General features: G+C 38.7%; 2 protein-coding genes across 2 annotated transcripts in view; both read right to left on the reverse strand.

The window, feature by feature from the left end:
* Nucleotides 1-16,639: 16,639 nt before the first annotated feature.
* Nucleotides 16,640-21,666, reverse strand: part of LOC135771337 (calcium-activated chloride channel regulator 3A-1-like) — a 62,608-nt gene continuing 57,581 nt past the window's right edge. Inside the window, exon 15 of the transcript XR_010542889.2 lies at nucleotides 16,640-16,767. The gene's annotated coding sequence lies outside the window, so the exon portion shown is untranslated. The remainder of the gene's footprint in view (nucleotides 16,768-21,666) is intronic.
* The window catches only part of LOC135770271 (calcium-activated chloride channel regulator 3A-1-like), a 30,139-nt gene continuing 29,609 nt past the window's right edge, over nucleotides 21,137-21,666 (reverse strand). Inside the window, exon 16 of the mRNA XM_073815578.1 lies at nucleotides 21,137-21,566. Coding sequence (XP_073671679.1) covers nucleotides 21,229-21,566 — 338 coding nt within the window. The 3' untranslated portion in view covers nucleotides 21,137-21,228. The remainder of the gene's footprint in view (nucleotides 21,567-21,666) is intronic.

Raw genomic sequence — 21,666 nt, forward strand, 5'->3', positions numbered from 1 at the left:
CAGGTAATTGTGCATCTCTTAACTCACGGTTTCCTTCCACAGGTTGATGGGGCTGGATCTCAGGTAAGTCATAATAGTAGGCACATCCCTCATCCTCATCTTCTGAGCAAGAATTCTCCTTGACTGCATCAGCTGGTTTATCCATCTTTCTCTTGGTCTTTGACTGTGTGCTTAACTCTATTTCCAGCGGTAAGTAATCACACGGCAACAAGAGATTGCGATGAAGGACTCTTGACCTCCCTTTTCCACATTCTGGTTTCACTTCGTAAACAGGTCCTTCTCCAATTCTTTGGATAACAGTGTGTATAGCATCTTCCCAATGATTGCGCAGTTTTCCTGTGCCTCCTCTGGGTGTGAGATTTCGTATTAGAACACGGTCGCCTGAGTGCAGCACTGAACTCCTCACTTTTCCTTCAAAGTTCCTTTTATTTCTTTCTGCTGATTTTTTTGCATTTTCTTTGACGATTTCATATGCCTCCTGCATTCCTTTCCTCCATCTCCTTACATACTCCTTATGGTCGTCAGTCCGTCCTTCTGGTGCTAAACCAAAGAGAAAATCAACAGGCAGTCTTGGCGATCTCCCAAAGAGGAGATAAAATGGGGAAAATCCAGTGACCTCACATCGTGTACTGTTGTAGGCAAAGGTCAGTTTATTGAGTGATTCCTTCCAGTTGGCCTTTTGGGTCTCCGTCAATGTCTTTAACATTTTAACATTTTAACAATGTCCGATTGAAACGTTCCACCTGCCCGTTTCCTTGGGGGTGGTACGGGGTGGTTCGTGACCCTGCGATCCCGCAGTTCTTTTTCAACTGGGAGAACAGCTGATTTTCAAATTCTGCTCCCTGATCGTGATGGATCCTTTGGGGAAATCCGAATTTCAGTGCGTAGTCATTGCATAGACCTGGGAAAATCTTGTAAAGTGATCAACTATTACGAGTATATACTCGTATCCTCCTTTACTTTTATCAAGATGCAAAAAGTCAATAGAAACAAGTTCAAATGGGTGAGTGGTTACAATATTCACAAGAGGTGCTCTGGTCTCTTTACTTGGTTTCTTTTGCCTTAAACAGTTATATCTCTTTGTCACAAAATGTTCAATTTCACAGTGCATTTTTGGCCAGAAGAATCGGTCTCCAATCAAGGACGCTGTTCTTTCCACTCCTTGATGTCCCATTTTATTATGTAGTTCTTCCAGGACACGTAGTTTATATTTCTCTGGTAGCACAAGCTGTGTTCGAGTAGCTGTCTTTCTGCAAAGGATTCCATCCTCCTCTATGCAAAGCTTGTCCCAGTGGCGCAGCAGACTTTTACTCGTTTCACTGAGTGTCTTTAATAATTGCTTGGTGGGTTTTTGGCCAGCTACCTTACATTGTACTACTGGTCCAATGTGAATATCATCACTCTGTGCTTGTCGGATTTGATCAGCAGAATAAGTTTCAATCTGGTCTACTGTACTCTCAGAATCAGAAAACAAAGATGTGGCAGTCCATGACGTGGTCAGATCTTGAGCTTCAATGGCCTGGATAGTTGCTTTGACACAGTCAGATGATAGTTCTTCTGTACATTGTTCTAACATTCTTTCAGCATCCAGTGGCATTCTGGACAAACTGTCTGCGTCAATGTTTTCTTTGCCTGGGCGGTATTTAATGGTGAAATGAAAGTCTGCAAGTTCTGCAACCCATCTACACCCCGTTGCATTGAGATTTGCACTTGTCATTACATAAGTAAGCGGATTGTTGTCGCTATATACTGTGAAGGTGGGTGCATAATACAGGTAATCGCGGAACTGTTCTGTTATTGACCACTTTAAGGCTAAAAACTCCAATTTCCCTGAGTGCAGATGGTAATTTCGTTCAGAGGCTGTCAGTGTGCGAGATCCGTAGGCAATCACTCTAAGTTTTCCACTCTGCCTTTGGTACAGAACAGCACCAAGCCCTTGGTTTGAGGCGTCTGTGTGAAGTATAAACGGCTGTGAAAAATCAGGGAATCCCAGAACTGGAGGTTTCGCCAGGCAGTCTATTAGTCTCTCTAATATCTGCTGTTGTTGTTCTGTCCATACAATGGGCTTTTGAGAAGGTACTCCTTTTTTTCTGTTTGTCTTAACATTGGTGGTAATCCCATTACTTCCTTTTTCCTCCATCTCAGTTGCTCCTTTAAGCAGGTCATACAATGGTCCAGCAATCTTGGAAAAATCTTGGATGTACTGCCGATAATAACTCAACAGGCCAAGTACTGCTCGCAACTGCCCCACCGTGCTCTGTCTTTTTTCCTTCAGCGCTCTTACTGCCACAGTGTCAGCAGGGTCTATTCTACTCCCTTCTGCGGACACGATCCTTCCCAAGTACCGGACCTCTCTCTTAAATATTTCACACTTTCCAGGTTTGAGCTTGATCCCATATCGTCTCAAATGCTGCAGAACCTTTCTCACATCATTCACATGGTCTTCGAAGGATTTACTGAACACCAGTGTGTCGTCGAGGTAGGGGACACAGCAGTCATCTCTGAGATCTTCCAGGCACTCTTCCATGCAGCGTTGGAAGGCTGCGGGGGCATTCATCAATCCAAATGGGACGCAGATCCACTCTTAGAGCCCCCATGGTGTCACAAATGCTGTCAAAGGTTGACTCTCTTTGGCCATAAAGCCCTGATGATATGCCTTCCCTTGGTCGAGTAATGAGAACCAGGTGTTTCCTCCTAGACTGTCCAATATATCTTGAACACGTGGGATGGGCTGTCGATCCGGATTTGTCTTTCTATTCAATTCCCTATAGTCTATGCACAACGTCGGCTGCCATCTTTTCTGTGAACACAAACAACAGGCGAGGAGTATGGTGAGTTAGACTTTTGTACCCATCCTTGTGCAATAAGGTTGTGTAGGTAATCCTTCATTTCCTTATACAGAAGTCTAGGTACTGACTGGTAAGTGCGTGTGACTGGGGTGGTGTCTTTTAGTGAAATAGTCAACTGCAATCCATCTATGCAACTGATGTCATCATCAGACTTTGAGAATGAAGCTGCCTCTTCTCTTAACATCTGTTGTACAATTTCTCTCCTTGATTCACTGAGGTGACTTAAGTCCAATGGTGGGTCCCATGTTGGGTCAGAATGTGGGTCAGATTGGTTTGTGACTTGATTTATCTTCACATATTCCATATGAGGTTCCTCGAGGACAGGAGATGGGTATACGGCCTGGACTGGGTGCACTGTGCCGATAACTGTCTTGCCACCTAATATTAAATCATTGTCAGTAGGATTTTGGACAGAGACGATGACATGTGGTGAGGTCTGTTTCCGCAGTTTCACAAGGGTTTCACAGAACTCCAAGCCCTCGGTCCACGTAGGGTTTAAGGCAGGCTCGAACATTAGCACTGTGTCCTCCTTTGGTGTAGATGTCTGCACTCTACATTCAATTTGAACTGAGGTATGTTTAGCCACATTGACATGTTCTCTTGTTGTTTTAATGATGTAATCACGTGGTGTTTCTGCATGCACTTGTTTGATGAATGCTTGAATCTTCTTCTCTTCAGTATTAGGTATGGCTGACATCTCTGTGTCACTATTGTGGGGCTGGAGTAACGTGCTCTTGTTTGCTATTTGTTCAATCACATTATACCCAATGATAGGATGGCATAAGTGTCTACCCCTCATCACTAGCACATGTATGGTGAGTTCATTCTCTTTCCTTTTATCCAGCTCTAGTCCAAAGGTAATTTCCATCCATCCTATATAGGGTATATTTTGACCATTTGCAGCTACGAGACGAAGTTCTTCAGGTGCATCGATCGCTTCTGATACATCTCTTACTCTCACACTCGGCAAGTAGCTATTTTTCCACCATTCATCGACAATGCAGACTTGAGAACCAGTGTCCCATAATGCCTCCACTAGTAGACCTTGAAGGTAGCATTTTACAAGACATTGTTTTCCTACCAGAGAAGCACAAGTAGGTTTGTTTGTCTTCACAACTTTTGCACTTGAGACAGGGTTCACATTTAACTTTGAATATCCGTTACACTGTTTCTTATGGTTGGCCCAATGATCCACTTGGCATGCTTTTGAGCAGTACAACGTCTGTTTACAATTTGAGCATTGTCTTAATACCATGCCATTATTTCTAACGCCACAGTATGTACAGCACTGATGGGACTTTTGTATAGAACCGGTCACTCCCTGTCCCGCGGTCGTGACCCAGTCCCGTTTAACGGCCCATCCCTCTGCATGACGGGCATCCTCGCCCGACAGCCAGCTGCAAAATGGTCGCTGACACCACACTTGTAGCAATGGGTACAGTAGACGTCTAACCCATTTTGCTGACAGGCAAAACACTTCCTTACTCGAGTTGCAGGAGGGTAATAACGCTGTGCTGGAACCCATCGTGGATGCTGAATTGTCTCTCTCCTCTGGAAGTAAGGCTGCTGATAGTATTGATTCTGCGGCGGTGGCCCACTAGCTATATCTCCTACCAGAGAGGAACACTGGGGTGACGTGACCTGGGGCTGTTTGATTGACTCTTTAATCTGCGAAACTTCTACACTGAGGTCTTTCAACAAGGCCATCCCAGAGCGCATTTCTCTCAGCTCACTTAAGATATTGAGTTCAGCCTTCTCTTTCCACACTAGTGTCGTTTGATTGTACAGTATGCACTTTGGTGACACTTGGTTGTGCAAGCCTCTTTTTACTTTGGCGTTCTGTCTCATGGGCACATGCTAAATTGACCTTGTCAAAAAGCAGCTCATCACTTACATCAGCTCGAGTCAGGTAAGGCCTTAGATCACCTCTGATACTATCATTCTGCAGGCCGGTCAGAACGGTATGGAGAAACATACTCTGAACTAACTGTGGATCGTACTTCAAACTGGAGTCGGCTTCTTGTGAGGCGAATAGAATTTTCTGTCTTAAATCTAAACAGCAAACAAGAAAGCTCTGTGGGATCTCTTTGTTGCTTTGTACCTCTGAGGTAAGTTGTTTATACAATTCCGTTGCACCCCTTTCTTGGAAATGAGCTCTGAGTATGCGTCTCAGTGTGGGCAGAGTAAGATTTGTCTTTCCCTCCAGGTAGCTACGAAGCTGCATTCCCGGTGCAATTGCTCTTATTACTGCATCAACAATTTCGAGTTTAGAGAAACCCCTACTCAGTCCATGTTCAATTTGGTGAGCAAGACTTGAGAAGGTGAGTTTGTCCTTTTGTCCAGGTTCACCTATCTGACCTGATATCTTAAACTCTCTGCTCCAGGTCGCCACAACTGGCCGCACTGATGGTTGGGGCATATTTGGGCTGATGTTTCTTTGTGTATCATGGTCTAATTGTGTGCTACAGTGAGTTGAAACACTAATGTGATGTGTGTCTGCAACAATATTCTATTTTCGTTCAATCAACTTCTGCAAAGCTAACTGCAAGTTGTCAATTTCTTTTTGCAGTAATTCCTGCTCTGTGACCTGCTCTACTGAGTCTACAGCCACCCCCTCCTGTGTTATTTGTGACCCTGAAATGTTTTCAGTATTCTGCTGAAGTTCAGAAATCTTCTAGTTCACTTAGCCCCTCCCTCTCAAAGTGTTTAACCAGGGTAGAAATAACAACTGAACGTCTTTGGCTAACAACATGCTCACACTCATCAATATTTACAAACTCACATAATTTAACAAGTTTTTCTTTTGACAGTGAATACAATGCTCCAATCACTTCAAGCTTTAAGTCCTCCAATGGTTCCATTGTTCATTTAGGCTTTAGGTGAGTGCAAAGTGATGTGCAAATGAGTCCTTAGCTGGTCTGAAGATGCACTGGGAATTAACGATAAACCTCAGATGACACGCTATTTTCTTCCAAACCCAACGCTGACGCAAGCCGTTCTCACTCTGCTGTTCTCCCAAGCCAAATTTTAGAGTGAATAGCACCGTAGGTAGACCATCATCTATGGACGCCGACCTTCACTTCATATTCTCCTCGATGGGGCCTCCAAAATGTAGTACCCTCACACCTGATGAGGGGAGATAATAATGTAAGAGAAAACACACAAGGCACAGAGCTGCTGCTTCACAAGGAGTCTGTGTATTTCTGACAAATCAATAAAACTTTTTCAAGTAATGCAACATGTGTCTCATGAATTATTTCACACAATACAAATAAACATGAATGAAATATAACAGTTCACATTTTGTTATATAGCAAATGAATTAATCAATTCAAATAAACATGAATAAATTCACTAAAGGTAATCTGAAAATGACAGTGTTTCTTTAGTATCATTAGTCACGTGGTATGTATTAGAAGAAAATAGAAACTTACATCAAACACTTTCTCTATTGTTTACAACAAGAGAATCATACTTCTTTTACTCTGTATTTAAACATCTTTTTTCATCATATTGTTTCATCACACTGTTTATACAAAATAATTAACACTGTAGATGAACGTAACTGTATATAGTTATCTGATTTAAGTGTGTTTTACTATTATAACACATTTGCAACAATCCATTTGCAACTTCAATCTCTCTTTAAAACTTTATCATCTGTAATTATATAATGTAAAACTTCATATATATCAACATATAACATATTATTTTTAAAACGTTATCTCAAAGACCACGTGAACACATTAGAATGGGGCACGTGTTCAATCTGAGTAATAGGGAATGTGGAGTTGACGTCACGCCGTGTGGCATTATGAGTAATCCGCCATATTTGCAGGATCGCCTCCTATCCCGCTGTATTTGAGTTCATGTGTTGGAGGTTGTTTTTGTATTTTCAGTCGAGATTTTAATAAACTTCGATATGTTTGGTCAGTACTGCTCGATCAAGATCTGCCACAGCAGGTCACACGATCGTTCAGGGAGGAAACTGAACAACGGAATACGTTTTTTCAGCTTTTATTTGGGGGAAGCCGGTGGAGGAGCTGACGAAAAGACGCCGGATCGCGTTGTTTGCCTGCCGCAATCAGGAGAAAAACTTTTACTTTTCAAAAAAATCCCTGCATCAGCGAGAGTGTGTTTGCTGCATTTTCAGTCATTCAGTAATTTGTAATTAATAAAAGCAGAACCACTTAAATTGTCTTGTTTTTATGCTAACACTGTCAAACTAACTTGTAAATGTAAATTATGTAACGTTATTTATTCATTTCTGATTAACCTCACCACATGAGTTATAAAAATAAATCTTTAGACAAATTTGACGATTATAACAAATATTTTTTTATTAAATGCAACTGCTCAAACCCACTGCTTGTGCACTCTTTAAAATAACATAACGTTAGCTAAATATTTAGCATTTTGTTTGTTTTAATAACTTGGCCAAGAACAGAAGTGCCATCTTATGAACATGTGTTGATTAATTGCACAGAATACAACGGATATTTTTTTATAGAATCATTAAGATACTTGGGTATTAATACATTGCAAGTAAATGGCATATTTCTTTTAGCTGGTTTGCCAACCGTCATAAGACTCCGAAAGAAGAATGTCATCTTACTATGAGCTTGAAGGGATTTATAGCTCTTAAACTCCTGCAAAGTGTATGCACTCAATCCAAAAACAAGGTAATAATAACAGATATGTGAGCGGAGGTAGTGCGTCTGGATCCGTAATCCAGTCATGTGCTGCTAAATCCTATGGATCTGTTGTTTATTTGTCCAAATAAAGTTTTTTGGCAGTAGCACTTAGTTTCTCCCGATAGGGTCCCTTCTCTTTTTCTTTTAAACTCCTCAATTTCTTCGGTTCTTCTTCAAGTTTACCTAGTTTTAGCTTAACACACCCACAATTAAATGGCATAGCGGTCGGCGGTGCCTCTAAACATGGCGCCCACGTCCCATAATGCAACACTGCGGTGACGTACATTAACATTCCCTATATACAAGTTGAACGGAGCAAACTTTTAAAGTGCTAAACACAATAACTTTACCAATTTGAGCAATAACACTTTTCTCTGTGATGTTTGAACATCTTAGACACACATTTTTGTAACAGTCATAGTCCATACCTGATGAGGGGAGATAATAATGTAAGAGAAAACACACAAGGCACGGAGCTGCTGCTTCACAAGGAGTCTGTGTATTTCTGATAGTGATGTTACGTTCGTGAACGAATCGTTCTTTTTGAACGAATCTTTTAGGTGAACGAAACGTTCTCGTTCACATGACCAATTGACTCATATTTCTCGTTCGTTCGCTGAAATTCCTCCCCTAGCAGCAAGGCGCTATTCAGCACATGGCCGCATGCGCATGCGCACTTGCGCGGGTCAGTGAACCAACCAGTTGGCTCTGTGAACTGTTTCACCCTCCCTGTCAAAGAATGATTAAACCTGGAGCCAATAGCCTTCGAGTTTGAGATGTGACGCAGCATGTGTTTTGTCGAATTTAATGTATTGAACGAATACGGCCATCACTGACCGAGTCGCTCGCTGTTTTGAATACAAATGAACGAGAGAAAGATTTCTCGTAGGCTACGAGTTGAAGGTCATTTCGTTTGTGAATGAAAAAAACCCCGTTGTTACACGATAGAACTGTGCTCATGTTTGATATATTATTTGAAAATTACACTTAGTAATGAAAACAGTGTAATAATGCACTGTTTGTTAAATGTAACAGACAGATTAGCATTGTAATTTGCATCAGTAATCTGCTGCATTTGACGGCTGACTTCAAAATGAGTGGCAGCAGAAAGAGAAGTGTATTATGGAGTTATTTTAATGAGGTGTCTCCAACACAGGCTGTGTGTACCATTTGCAAAGCACAGCTGTCATTTAAAGGAGGATCTACAGCTAACCTTAACAGACATCTAAAGGTGAAGCATCCGACTGTGCAGCTGACACAAACTAGGGAAACTGAACAAGTAGCAGAGGAGCCTGGAACATCAGGCAGTACCAGCACTGCACAGCCTCCTTCTATCTCACCTGCCACTACCAGCACTTCTCATACGACTGTCCCACACAGACGACGAGGAGGCCAGAACACTCTAACACATTTTGTGGCTCGGCCACTTGACCCATTAAGACAAAAGACAGTGGATGAGGGCCTGGCAAGGATGATTGCACTGGATCTGCAGCCTTTTTCTATTGTGGAGGACAGAGGTTTCAAAACATTTACAAAGGCCTTAAACCCCTCATATATATTGCCCAGCAGGCAAACCCTGTCAAAAACAATAATTCCAGAAATGTTTTTGAAGATTCATGAACAAATTATGGAAAAAGTTAGCAAGGCATCAGCAGTGTGCCTCACAACAGATTGCTGGACATCTAGGGCCACATGTGGTTTTATGTCAGTTACATGTCACTTCATTGAAAATTATAAAATGGAGTCATGTCTGTTGGATTGTTTTGAATTTACCGAAAGACACACTGCAGACAATCTAGCAGACAATCTTTTAAGAATTGCTAGAGAGTGGAACATAACTGACAAAATAGTAGCTTGTGTTTCTGATAATGCTCACAACATAAGCCTGGCCATTCACAAAACCTCATGGAAGCATCTGCCATGCTTTGCCCATACAGTTAACTTGATTGAGAGGGGTGGACTCAGTGTTATCCAAAATACACTGAATAAGATTAAAGCAATTGTGGAGTACATGCACCGAAGCACAGTGGCAGCTGAAAAACTGAAGGCAACACAGCAGCAGATGGGTTTGCCAGAGTTAAAACTGAAACAAGACTGCCCAACACGATGGAACTCCACATTTTATATGTTACAGAGATTTCTTGCTAACAAGGATGCCATCATCACAACACTTGCACTAGTAAATGCTCGACTAGAAACTCTGACACAGGATGAGTGGAAAGAAATGGAAGAAGCCTGTGAGGCTTTAAGACCATTTGAAGAAGTCACAGTGGAAATAAGTGGTGAGAGGTAAGTAACAATACTCTTAAGAACAATTATTTTTTTATAACAGATTTGATTTGATTTAATTTTATTTTATTGTACTTTTAAAACATTATACTTATTATAAAAAACCTGTGTTTTGCAAACATCTTTTGCAGACTGTAAAATGTAAAGATAAATTACAGTGTAAGTGGCATTATTATTGCTACAGTAATACAGAATATTTAGTATTATTCATCATTATTAATTATTATAATGCATTTATTAAATGCAATTGTTGTTTTTGCTCACTATAGCTATGTGACTGCCTCAAAGGTGATCCTGCTTTCACGGAGTCTCCAAAAAATATGCACAAGATACCTCAGATCAGGAGGGTTCCGAAAACCTATCATTGACATGCTTGAGACAATGACAAAAGACATGGCCACCAGGTTCCACAAGGTGGAATTTCACCATCTGCTCTCAGAAGCATCTGCACTGGACCCAAGGTTCAAAAAAAGGGCCTTTTCAGATGATCATGCAGCAAATGAAGCTTTCCAGAGACTTAAAAATGCTGTTGGGAGAGTGAGATTGTCCTCCTCAGCACATCAAACAGAGCAGCAACAGGCAGCAGCATCAGCAGCAGCAACATCAGCAGCAGCAGCATCACCACCACCACCACCACCACCACCACAAGAAACACAGGATAGCTTGGTGTGGGGTGATTTCGATGAACAAGTTGCAGGTCTTGTGACAAGAACAAGTTCTTCAGCAGAGGCTGTTTTGGAAATGCGGTCATATTCAGAGGAGCCCCTGGTAGCAAGGTCCTCTAACCCACTACTCTGGTGGCAAAACCGGGCACTGATTTACCCCAGATTGACCCAACTTATGCTGGAAAGGCTTTGCCTTGTGGCAACATCTGTTCCATCAGAGAGAATTTTTAGCAAGATGGGACAGATAATCTCTGAAAGAAGAAGCAGAATCAGCCCCTCTAAGGCCCGACAACTAATATTTTTAAATGCCAACCTTAAATAATCCTGTTGTTGTTAACCCAAACCCTGCTTATGTGTCAGGGTGTTTTTTTCCATGGAGCTCTGTTTTGATAGATTTTGAAACATTTTTGAAAGTTTTTGCACTACTGTGGTTTAGGGTTCATTGTTATATTTGCACTTTAAATAGAGTTTAGTGTTAATATTTGCACTACTGTTTACCTGCTTCTCTTACATTTTAAGAGAAACTTAAAAAGTAAATTTGTTTACCTGATTAAACTTTACATTAGTCTAACCAGTGCTTCTTATATTTTATTTTATACTCTTTTTTTTAATGTTGCCCTTATTTTGTATTTTTGCACTATTGTGTTTTAGACTTGGTATATTCTGCACTTTGAACAATTTACTTGACTACTGTACAATCAGAGTACTGTAAGCAATGATGTTTGTGTGCATTTTGCAATATTTATTTTTAATTGTTGTTTTATGCTTGAACAGTTTTCTTTGTTTAAATAAAAAAACAATACTTCATTACGTGGTTTGAGTCATGTCATGCACTTCTTTAAAAATGTCTAAACTAAAAAAAAAATGTGACAGTATTGGTTAGGTCTCATTTGCGTCACGTCAGCGAATAGCATTTCAGTTCGGGCTATGAATGGGCATGTAATTGGTTGGATCTACTGAACGAATACGCCCATCACTGATAGATCGCCGCTTTGAGTCTAAACGAAAGAGAATCTCGTTTATGAACGAATTGAATTAACTACATGTCGTTAATGAATGTGTACCGCGTATGTCGGTCATTTAGCATGTGAGTCGGTCTCTCCAGCAATCAGCAAGAAGCAGATCCAAAGCGCAGCAGGTAAACGTTAGTACTGTGGGTGGCCTACTGTGCACATAAGCTTGTTTATATATTGATATTTAACATACAGAACATGAATGTATAAATGTCTTACCAAGCAATTAAAATGTTTATTATGCATGGAAGCCTTATGTTTTGGTAATCTGAATTATTTAACGAGTAGATTAAACATTTACATTTTGTCAAATCAGTTTTTGTAATAAAAAAAATAGTAATACAGTACAATCGTTGACTTTGACGTAACACAGAAGACACTCTTTTTCGCCCCCTGCTAGCTAATATATGTAATTTGAAGAAATGGTTACTGAACGAATCAGTGAACGAGTCTGAACGAATCATTTTGATGAACGAACTGAAAACGAACGAGTCTCTTGAAAGAACGAAAATTTCCATCACTAATTTCTGAGCAGCGCGCCCATCTCCCCCTACAGGTCAACACTTGCAAGGAAAAGCAATCAAACACTGCAATCATCGATCAAGAGAGAACAAGATAATAATAGTTTCCACAAAGTAATTAATTATTATTAATGTTCTTACTCTCAGACATTTTTCATTCAATATTCAGACATTGTTGCATAAAATTTATAATTTTGATCTCCAAAAAAAATGTATAACACCACATATATTTCAACATTTTTGTAACCACCACACTTGCTCTAGTAACAGATGACAAACAGTTGGCTGCAGATTTCTATTTAATACATTACCTGGGCGATGAATCTGCATATGTTTCAACCCAGTTTCACGAACCGTAATCTATTGATTTGCGTTCATGGACAGGAATTTCCCCTTTTTTTGTGTCACTCAACACAACTTTAATCTAAAGTATTGCAATAGTATATTTCTTGCTTGCATTGCATTTTTTTCGTACACTTTAAGCGCTACTTTACTCAACATTTAATCAGGAGTTTTTTATCCATTTTATTAGCGTATTGCTTAATATTCTGCAGAATGATCACCATTGTAAACCATGGTTAGAGATCCCTCCTTGATAATTAACGAGACTGTAGAGTTGTGCTATGGCGATTACCTTAAAACGTTGCCGTTTCTTTTCTGAGAAAAACTGATTTTCCATCAGTTTGGTTTGTCAAAATAAGAGTAAATATTACTGGACCCATGAGCCTTATCGACCACTACTATGGGAAAGGCACCAGCTTGCATGTTGTCCCGTTGCTAGGTTAGTATTAAAATCTTTTCTCAACACATGAACAATAACGTGTGCTTGATAATTCATCAATACGATGTTATGGCCATCAATTTAGATGGTTTCTACTTTGATTGTAAAAAAATTAAGTCAGTTTTGGACGCCTGCATTCCCCAGAATCCTCTGCCTCTGTTGCTATGGAGTCTGAGCCAGTCCTCTTTGCCATTGGATGATTTCTTTTTCGGTACTTGTAATTGACAGCGTTTCTCTCATTGCGAGCAAATCACTGTCCAGGTAAGTCACGATGGTTACAAGTCAAGTTCACGTTTTGTTTAAATGATAATTAATGCCTTTCTTTGGCACTATACTGACATTGCCATACCCTTACAAAAATGAACTTTTGAAAAAGACATTTTGAAAAAGAATTTTTTTTGTGGTAAAAGTATAGTAACCATTTTAGCAAAATGGTTTTACTACAGTAAACATGGTTTAACTATAATTATTTTCAAAACCATGGTTATTTTGTGGTAACCATGGTTTTACTACAATAACCATGTCTTTTTAACCGTAGTAAACAATGGTAATTTTTGCATACATGTTAGAGCAACGAATTAAAGTCCCACCAATAAACTAATGTTAACTCTAGTTTAAGTTATCAACCTTTATGGTAACTTAACATGGTCATTACGTTATTGTGTGAGCTCAATATACTCTAAAGTTTTCATATTTGTCCTATTTGCAAGAAAATAGGTATCCCCCACTACTGGGGTACACTATTGGGGTACACTGTCTATAGCTTTATTATTTTCTGTCTATCTTATCTGTTGTACATGTCTGTCCAGCTGTGTTTGTCTTTCTGTATTTGTCTGCTTTGCAATTGCCACCAAATATACCCCTGACACACAGGATTTCCACTACCAAGAGGGGAGGCGAATGGCTCTTGAGCTGAAACATGACCACATTCTAGCTCAAGCCAAGGTTAGAGTTTTTATATACCTGTTACTTTAGGCCTATAATTGAACATAATGGATGGGGGGCAACTTAAAGTAAAAAATGTGCTGAGGATTTCATAAAGTATATTGCATAATGCAATAGTAACTAATTTAGCAACTAACATCATATAATGCTCTGTGGTATGCGTAAATAAGGTAATATATTTTGATAAAGAGAGGTCTATGCCAAGGCTCATTTAAGTGGTTCAATACTTACACTATGCCGTGTTTCCTTTTAGTTGTTGCATGTTTTTCACATCCTGTATTTTTATTAGTCTTACAAGAAATATTCACTTCAACACAGTGAGCAGCTGTGGAGAGAAAACATTTATGCCCTAGAAGAGACCCTCCACAGGATCTTTGTTGGACGGGGCAAGCCGAGGGGGAAGCAAGGAGGGCAATGCCAAGTCTTAGCTACAGTTTATATCTGAATTATTTGATATTTTTAGGAATTTTAAATTTAAATGGTGGACCAAATAAAATTACGGTATAACATTGTAATTGTATTTGAGTATTAACAGTTTAAAACATTTCAATATGACAAAACACATTTAAAAAAAGATTGTACCACCTACAGATGTGGCCTGTAGAAATGTGCGTCTCAGAAAAAGAATCCCGTGAGTACTTTTGAAATTCTGCGGGATTATAAGATCCTTTTTCATTTTGCCTCTCACTGCAGCCGCCTGCTCTCTTACGTTATTTCAGTCGAGGCGAGTTGCATCTCAAACAGACTTCATGCACTGTTAGACTTAACTGTAATTTCTACAGTTACTTACCACAAAATGCCCAGTAAAATACCATAATTTTTTTACAGTTCATTACTGTAATATGCATTGCATTATGGGTATTAACATTTAATTTACAGTGATTTACTGTATGTTTTGAATTTGCGGTATACTGCTGTAAAACAAGTGACATCAAAATACAGCAAGAAACAATACAGAGGAGTCTGCTGTCTAATTGCTCTTGTGGTATAATGTCAGTCACCTGCATCATATCTTGAATAAACAAGCTTTGATTTGTTTAGAAAACACGAATGTATGCCTCCAATTTATGCAGCATGCACAGTTCTATCAGGGTTAATTTCTTTCATTCATCTCCTGTTTATATTATCCTTCTTGGTTAAAACTGTTTTATACCATGGGCATCGTAAGCAAAAAAAAAAAAATGTGGGTGGTTTAAAACATTTACTGAATTAAATTCCATTTTCTTGTATTCTAGTGTATAATTGGACTAAAAAAATGCACATGCCCATGTTTTATACTAACAGTTATACTAATTTATATTAATATTACATTTATTAAACAAAGGAACGAAGTAACACAAAGTAGCTCGAACTAAACTGAACCAGGTAACAATTTAAGTAGTTGGGAAAAATATCTTATTTAGGTTTTTTGGCATATTAATGGCTGCGTACAGCCAGCCACAGAAAAGCCATGTGAATGAGACCTGAATTTACCTTCGGGTTTTCCTTTAAAAGAAAATATCTGTAAAGGACCATGACAGGACACCTTAAGTAGAGGCGTGGCTTAATTTACACTACTTAAAGTGAAATTACTGTAACACCTTTGTTTTACACAGACACTGTCTTGGATATAACAACAGCAGTGTTTATTAGCATAAATTGTTAAAACATCATCAACTATTTTAAAACTATCACTGAAAATGTAACACTGTGATTTTGCTGTTTAGCATTGTAGCCCGCTGACTTAATTGTAGGAGGCCAAGCAGAAAACTTAGGGGCTCAACTTAAATCAGCCTGCAATGAAAGTTATTCTTCAAATTAACTGTATTTCTGACAAATATTTTGATAATATATAGACTTATGTCATTATGTACAGTTGATCAAATTTTGAGAATAGGAATTTGAACCAAAATTAATATAACCCCCTTGATTATTACATAAGTTAATGTAGGATGACCAAACATGAATAATGAACAAATATATTTCAATTTACTAAGATTAACAAAGGTTAAAAACCTATAGGCTATTTAAAATCATGATGTTACTGTTAGTTCATGTTGCCCTAACTAATGTTTATAAAAAATAGTTGATGCATTGTGAAGTTTCAGCAAGATTTTTAAAATCTGTATAATATTGTTAAAATTGGATATACGTTTATTTGACACATCAGTATTTTTATCAGTAAGGGGATTTCTAAGTGGGCTATTGACACAAAATGTCCACCAGATGTAGCCATCAAGCCAAATATTGAATTCATATAAAGAAAGAGAGCTGAAGAGCAAAGTTCATAAAAGAGGCTCAAGGAACCTTCAACATTTAAAGACCATTTGTGTTGAAGAACGGCCAAAATCACTCCTGAGCAATGCAGATGACTGGTCTCTCCATACAAGAGACGTCTAGAAGCTGTAATCACCAACAAAGGTTTTTCTACAAATTATTAAATAAAGTGTGTTCAATACTTATTCACTGTGTCATTTCACTTTGTTTATTATGACTCAACTTGTAAACTTAAATGTTCTGATTTCTTTGTATGAATTCAATATTTGGCTTGATGGCTACATCTGGTGGAAATTTTGTGTCAATAGCCCACTTAGAAATCCCCTTACTGATAAAAATGCTGATGTGTCAAATACTTATTTTCCCCGCTGTATAGACGGTTTCAGCAGTAACAACATAAACAAGCGGCTGTCGCGGTCCGCACGAATCTTCCGGTAAACGCCGCTAAGAATAAATAAGAATAAATGAAAGTTATTCTTCAAATTAACTGTATTTCTGACAAATATTTTGATAATATATAGACTTATGTCATTATGTACAGTTAATCAAATTTTAGGAAGTTCTTTAAACGTAATTTATTTATATAACAAGCAAAAAAAACAACACATAGATTACATAAAAAACCAAAACATTTGGTATTTTCGACGAGGCATTTGTTCAAGAGATCAGTTTAGCAACTAGTCAGACCATTAAAAAAACGAAACCGGAAGTAAAGTTCGGATCCAGACGTGTATCATGTGCGTCTGATGAATCCGTATATATATATATTAGGGGTGGAACTAGGGTTACCACCCGTCCCGCGTAGCGCGTGAACGCACAGCGTTTGAAGCCCAATTCATGCGTCCCGCAAATTGAGACTGTGTCACGCATAATCAATGCTTGCTTAAAAAAGTTGGTCGCTCTATATCCTTGAGCCCCAGGCAGCCAAACGAACATTACTAGACAGTTCAGGCTCGCTCGCCACTCGCTACTCGCACGCTACTGTTGCCCCTCAGCTGAACTGCTGACTAGGTTGTTGTCAACTTTTAGTTGTTTTCATGACAACGCAGCCACGCACATGCATCCGTTTTAGATCCGCGCTTTCAAATTCGAAAAATGGAGAAAGAGACTGAGTTTGACTCTGCACCGCCATCATCAATTAAAAAGAGAAGGTGTGGGTACAAGAAAGAATGGGAAAATAAATATGTGTGGCTGAAAGTGAAAGTCCTAAAGATCTCCAGAACACTGAACCGTTTTTTCCTGCGCCTGCCTTTACTAACATGCAAGTTCACCATCCTTCCTCCCCCTTCTCGTTACGTGAACCTCCGGAGTTGTGAGTTAAGAGTTTTTTTTAACTGTTTCTATGTTGTTGAGCAACTTCAATTCCTGTTAATTCTATAATTTTATATTATAATTTATTTGAATAAAAAGTGAATAAGTTATAACGAAAAATAAATTAAATAGCTAAAGTAAATCGTAAGTGGGAGTGCATCTGTCAATTCATTGAATGTTCAAAATATTATGAATCTTTATTTTTAAAAAATTCACATTGGTTGGCCTATTCATGAGCATACATTAGCAATTACACATGTTTAGGGGAATAGGGCATGATAAATATGCCATGTACACTGCAAAAAATGATTTTCAAGAAAAAAATGTCTTTATATTTTTGTCCTGTTTTCAGTAAAAAATCTAAAAATTCTTAAATTAAGATGCTTTTTCTTAAGAAGTAAAACGACCCAAGAAAATAAGTCTAGTTTTTAGACCAAAAAAATATCAAATTTAAGTGATTTTGTGCATAAAACAAGGAAAAAATCTTGAATTTAGTGTTTTAGAAAAATTTTCAAGATTTTTTGCTTACCCCATTGGCAGATTTTTTGTTTTGTGCACAAAATCACTTACATTTGATATTTTTGGTCTAAAAACTAAACTTATTTTCTTGGGTCGTTTTGCTCATCATGAAACAGCATCTTAATTTAAGAATTTTTAGATATTTTTACTGAAAACAAGACAAAAATAAAATATTTTTTTTCTAGAAAATAAGTTTTTTGCAGTGTAAGGTGGTATGTGCTAGAAATGGGTAAACCACTATCAATAAGTCGGCCCGTGGGTCGGGTGCACCGCCGGGCCAGGGAGTTTCCCACATTGTCCCTCAGAAACACACACCTTGTCCCCCCTTGGGCTTATCAGCAGGTGGTCACCCTAGGTGGAACGGTACATGTATTCGTTTCGAACCGAATCGGTACGGGGGTCACGGTTCGGTGCATGAATTTAAATGGAGAATACACGGTATGAAAATAAAAAAACGTGCGTTCAAAATAATTAATGTAATGCAGAACTACTGTTAGATCCGCGGGTTCTTTAGGGACAGCTAATCTGTAGCCCCGCTTTAGCTCTGAAGCTCTGATTGGCGCCGATGCAACCGAGCTCCGCCTATGTATGCGCTCTATCAGAGCCCGTCTACATTCTATGGCACTCTGCAGTTTTTTGTCAGATTGACGGTCTAGTGAGTGAGTGAGCAGCGACAGCGAGTATGGCAAATGTTGGTGAGGATCCGCCAGCCTCTTTAAGATCGCAAGTTTGGCAAAACTTCACTTTTCCAGTCAGTTACAGTAGTACAGGCGAGAGAGTAGTGGAAAAGACGAGGACTGTGTGTCGGCGTTTTCAGCAGTTGTTGGTTATGTGAGTGGAAATACATCTAATCAGGGCTCTAAAGTCTCACGCATTCACCATGAGACACATACATTTCAGTCAGTTCACACGCTCAAACCTTGTATTTCTCACGCTGAGAAGTAGGAGATACATTGTCCTGCTAATATACAATAATGAACGAAGCGCAGGCATACGCAGGGCAGTTCTGTCGAGTTCAGCTGCTTTAAGTTTTTTAAGTGTGCTCAACTTTACGCAGCGCCATCAGCGCCAGAGTACCGCGAGAAATCTTGCGGAGGAGGCTGATTTCAAATCGCTCTCGCGTTACTCTGACGTCATCCACTTGTCGTTTCTGGCAGCGCCTCATGAAGTCGTACACACCTGTTAATGCATCCTACAAGCCTACATTTTTTTGTTCTTTAGTACATTTAATATGAAATAAATGTGCTTAAATGTAATTTAAAAATGTATTTAGGTAACTTGTAATACATTGAAATCTTTGTATGAAAGATTAGTACAAGTTTATACATTTTTGTTATACAAGATAGTATGTTAAATGCCTTTCAGTTAATATTCATGAAATCTTAAAATAACACAGATAAGGACACCTATGTCTTAAGTACTAAAAAAATTTGCTTTCTGCATTTTTGTTTTGCTTTTCCCTCCTTTGTACCGAAAATGAACCGAACGTGACGTCTGAACCGAGGTGCGAACCGAACCGGGACTTCTGTGTACCGTTCCACCCCTAATATATACAGTCTTGTTCAAAATAATAGCAGTACAATGTGACTAACCAGAATAATCAAGGTTTTTAGTATATTTTTTATTGCTATGTGGCAAACAAGTTACCAGTAGGTTCAGTAGATTCTCAGAGAACAAACAAGACCCAGCATTCATGATATGCACGCTCTTAAGGCTGTGCAATTGGGGTATTAGTTGAAAGGGGTGTGTTCAAAAAATAGCAGTGTCTACCTTTGACTGTACAAACTCTATTTTGTACAAACATTTTGTACAAACTATTTGTACAAACTATTTTGTACAGACATTTTTTTTTCTGGGATTTAGCAATCCTGTGAATCACTAAACTAATATTTAGTTGTATGACCACAGTTTTTTAAAACTGCTTGACATCTGTGTGGCATGGAGTCAACCAACTTGTGGCACCTCTCAGATGTTATTCCACTCCATGATTCTTTAACAACATTCCACATTTCATTCACATTTCTTGGTTTTGCTTCAGAAACAGCATTTTTGATATCACCCCACAAGTTCTCAATTGGATTAAGGTCTGGAGATTGGGCTGGCCACTCCATAACATTAATTTTTCTGGTTTGGAACCAAGACTTTGCCCGTTTACTAGTGTGTTTTGGGTCATTGTCTTGTTGAAACAACCATTTCAAGGGCATGTCCTCTTCAGCATAGGGCAACATGACCTCTTCAAGTATTTTAACATATGCAAACTGATCCATGATCCCTGGTATGTGATAAATAGGCCCAACACCATAGTAGGAGAAACATGCCCATATCATGATGCTTGCACCTCCATGCTTCACTGTCTTCACTGTGTACTGTGGCTTGAATTCAGAGTTTGGGGGTTGTCTCACAAACTGCCTGTGGCCCTTGGACCCAAAAAGAACAATTTTACTCTCATCAGTCCACAAAATGTTCCTCCATTTCTCTTTAGGCCAGTTGATGTGTTCTTTGGCAAATTGTAACCTCTTCTGCACATGCCTTTTTTTTAACAGAGGGACTTTGCGGGGGATTCTTGAAAATAGATTAGCTTCACATAGACGTCTTCTAACTGTCACAGTACTTACAGGTAACTCCAGACTGTCTTTGATCATCCTAGAGGTGATCATTGGCTGAGCCTTTGCCATTCTGGTTATTCTTCTATCCATTTTGATGGTTGTCTTCCGTTTTCTTCCACGTCTCTCTGGTTATGCTCTCCATTTTAAGGCATTGGAGATCATTTTAGCTGAACAGCCTATAATTTTTTGCACCTCTTTATAGGTTTTCCCCTCTCCAATCAACTTTTTAATCAAAGTACGCTGTTCTTCTGAACAATGTCTTGAACGACCCATTTTCCTCAGCTTTCAAATGCATGTTCAACATTGTTGGCTTCATCCTTAAATAGGGGCCACCTAATTCACACCTGTTTCTTCACAAAATTGATTTCTCAGTGATTGAATGCCACACTGCTATTTTTTTGAACACACCCCTTTCAACTAATTCAACTAATTGCCCAATTGCACAGCCTTAAGAGCGTGCATATCATGAATGTTGGGTCTTGTTTGTTTTCTGAGAATCTACTGAACCTACTGGTAACTTGTTTGCCACGTAGCAATAAAAAAATATACTAAAAACCTTGATTATTCTGGTTAGTCACATTGCACTGCTATTATTTTGAACAATACTGTATATATATATATATATATATATATATATATATATATATATATATATATATATATATATATATATTAGGGGTTTATATATATACTGTTTTTGGCATTTGTTTGCATTAACTTTGTTTGCATTAACTTTGGACAAAAGAATCTGTTAAATAAGTAATATTTTTTTTAGGGAATTAACGTCTTCGTTTTACAACTACACAAAAACAAAAACATACAGATATAGTTGCCACACAAACAAAAACGATAATGGTTATAAAATTCAGGCCTGGAGCAGGCAGGATCTTTGTGACCTGAACAATGTTGGATATTTTAGATTTCACAGCATCTTTGTCTTCAGACCGAATAGCAAAGAAGATTGTGGCACCATTTTGGATTATCATGTTAAATGAATGTTGTTCAACTGATCCAGACTCTTGAGGTGAGACTGCAGATGTGTTGATTAAAAAAGCATCGCTGAAGTTCAGACGAAGCATTTCATGGTCATTGCTCCATCTGATCTCGTAGGATTTAGCTTGAAAGAAAGAAAATATGTCATGAATGATGGGCCGTTGAATGAACACGTAATGTTCCCTACTTTATGAGCAGGTTCTTATCGCAAAATATGCCCCTTC

Source organism: Paramisgurnus dabryanus, chromosome 8 (assembly GCF_030506205.2).
Source record: "Paramisgurnus dabryanus chromosome 8, PD_genome_1.1, whole genome shotgun sequence".
In the NCBI taxonomy this organism is placed as follows: domain Eukaryota; kingdom Metazoa; phylum Chordata; class Actinopteri; order Cypriniformes; family Cobitidae; genus Paramisgurnus; species Paramisgurnus dabryanus.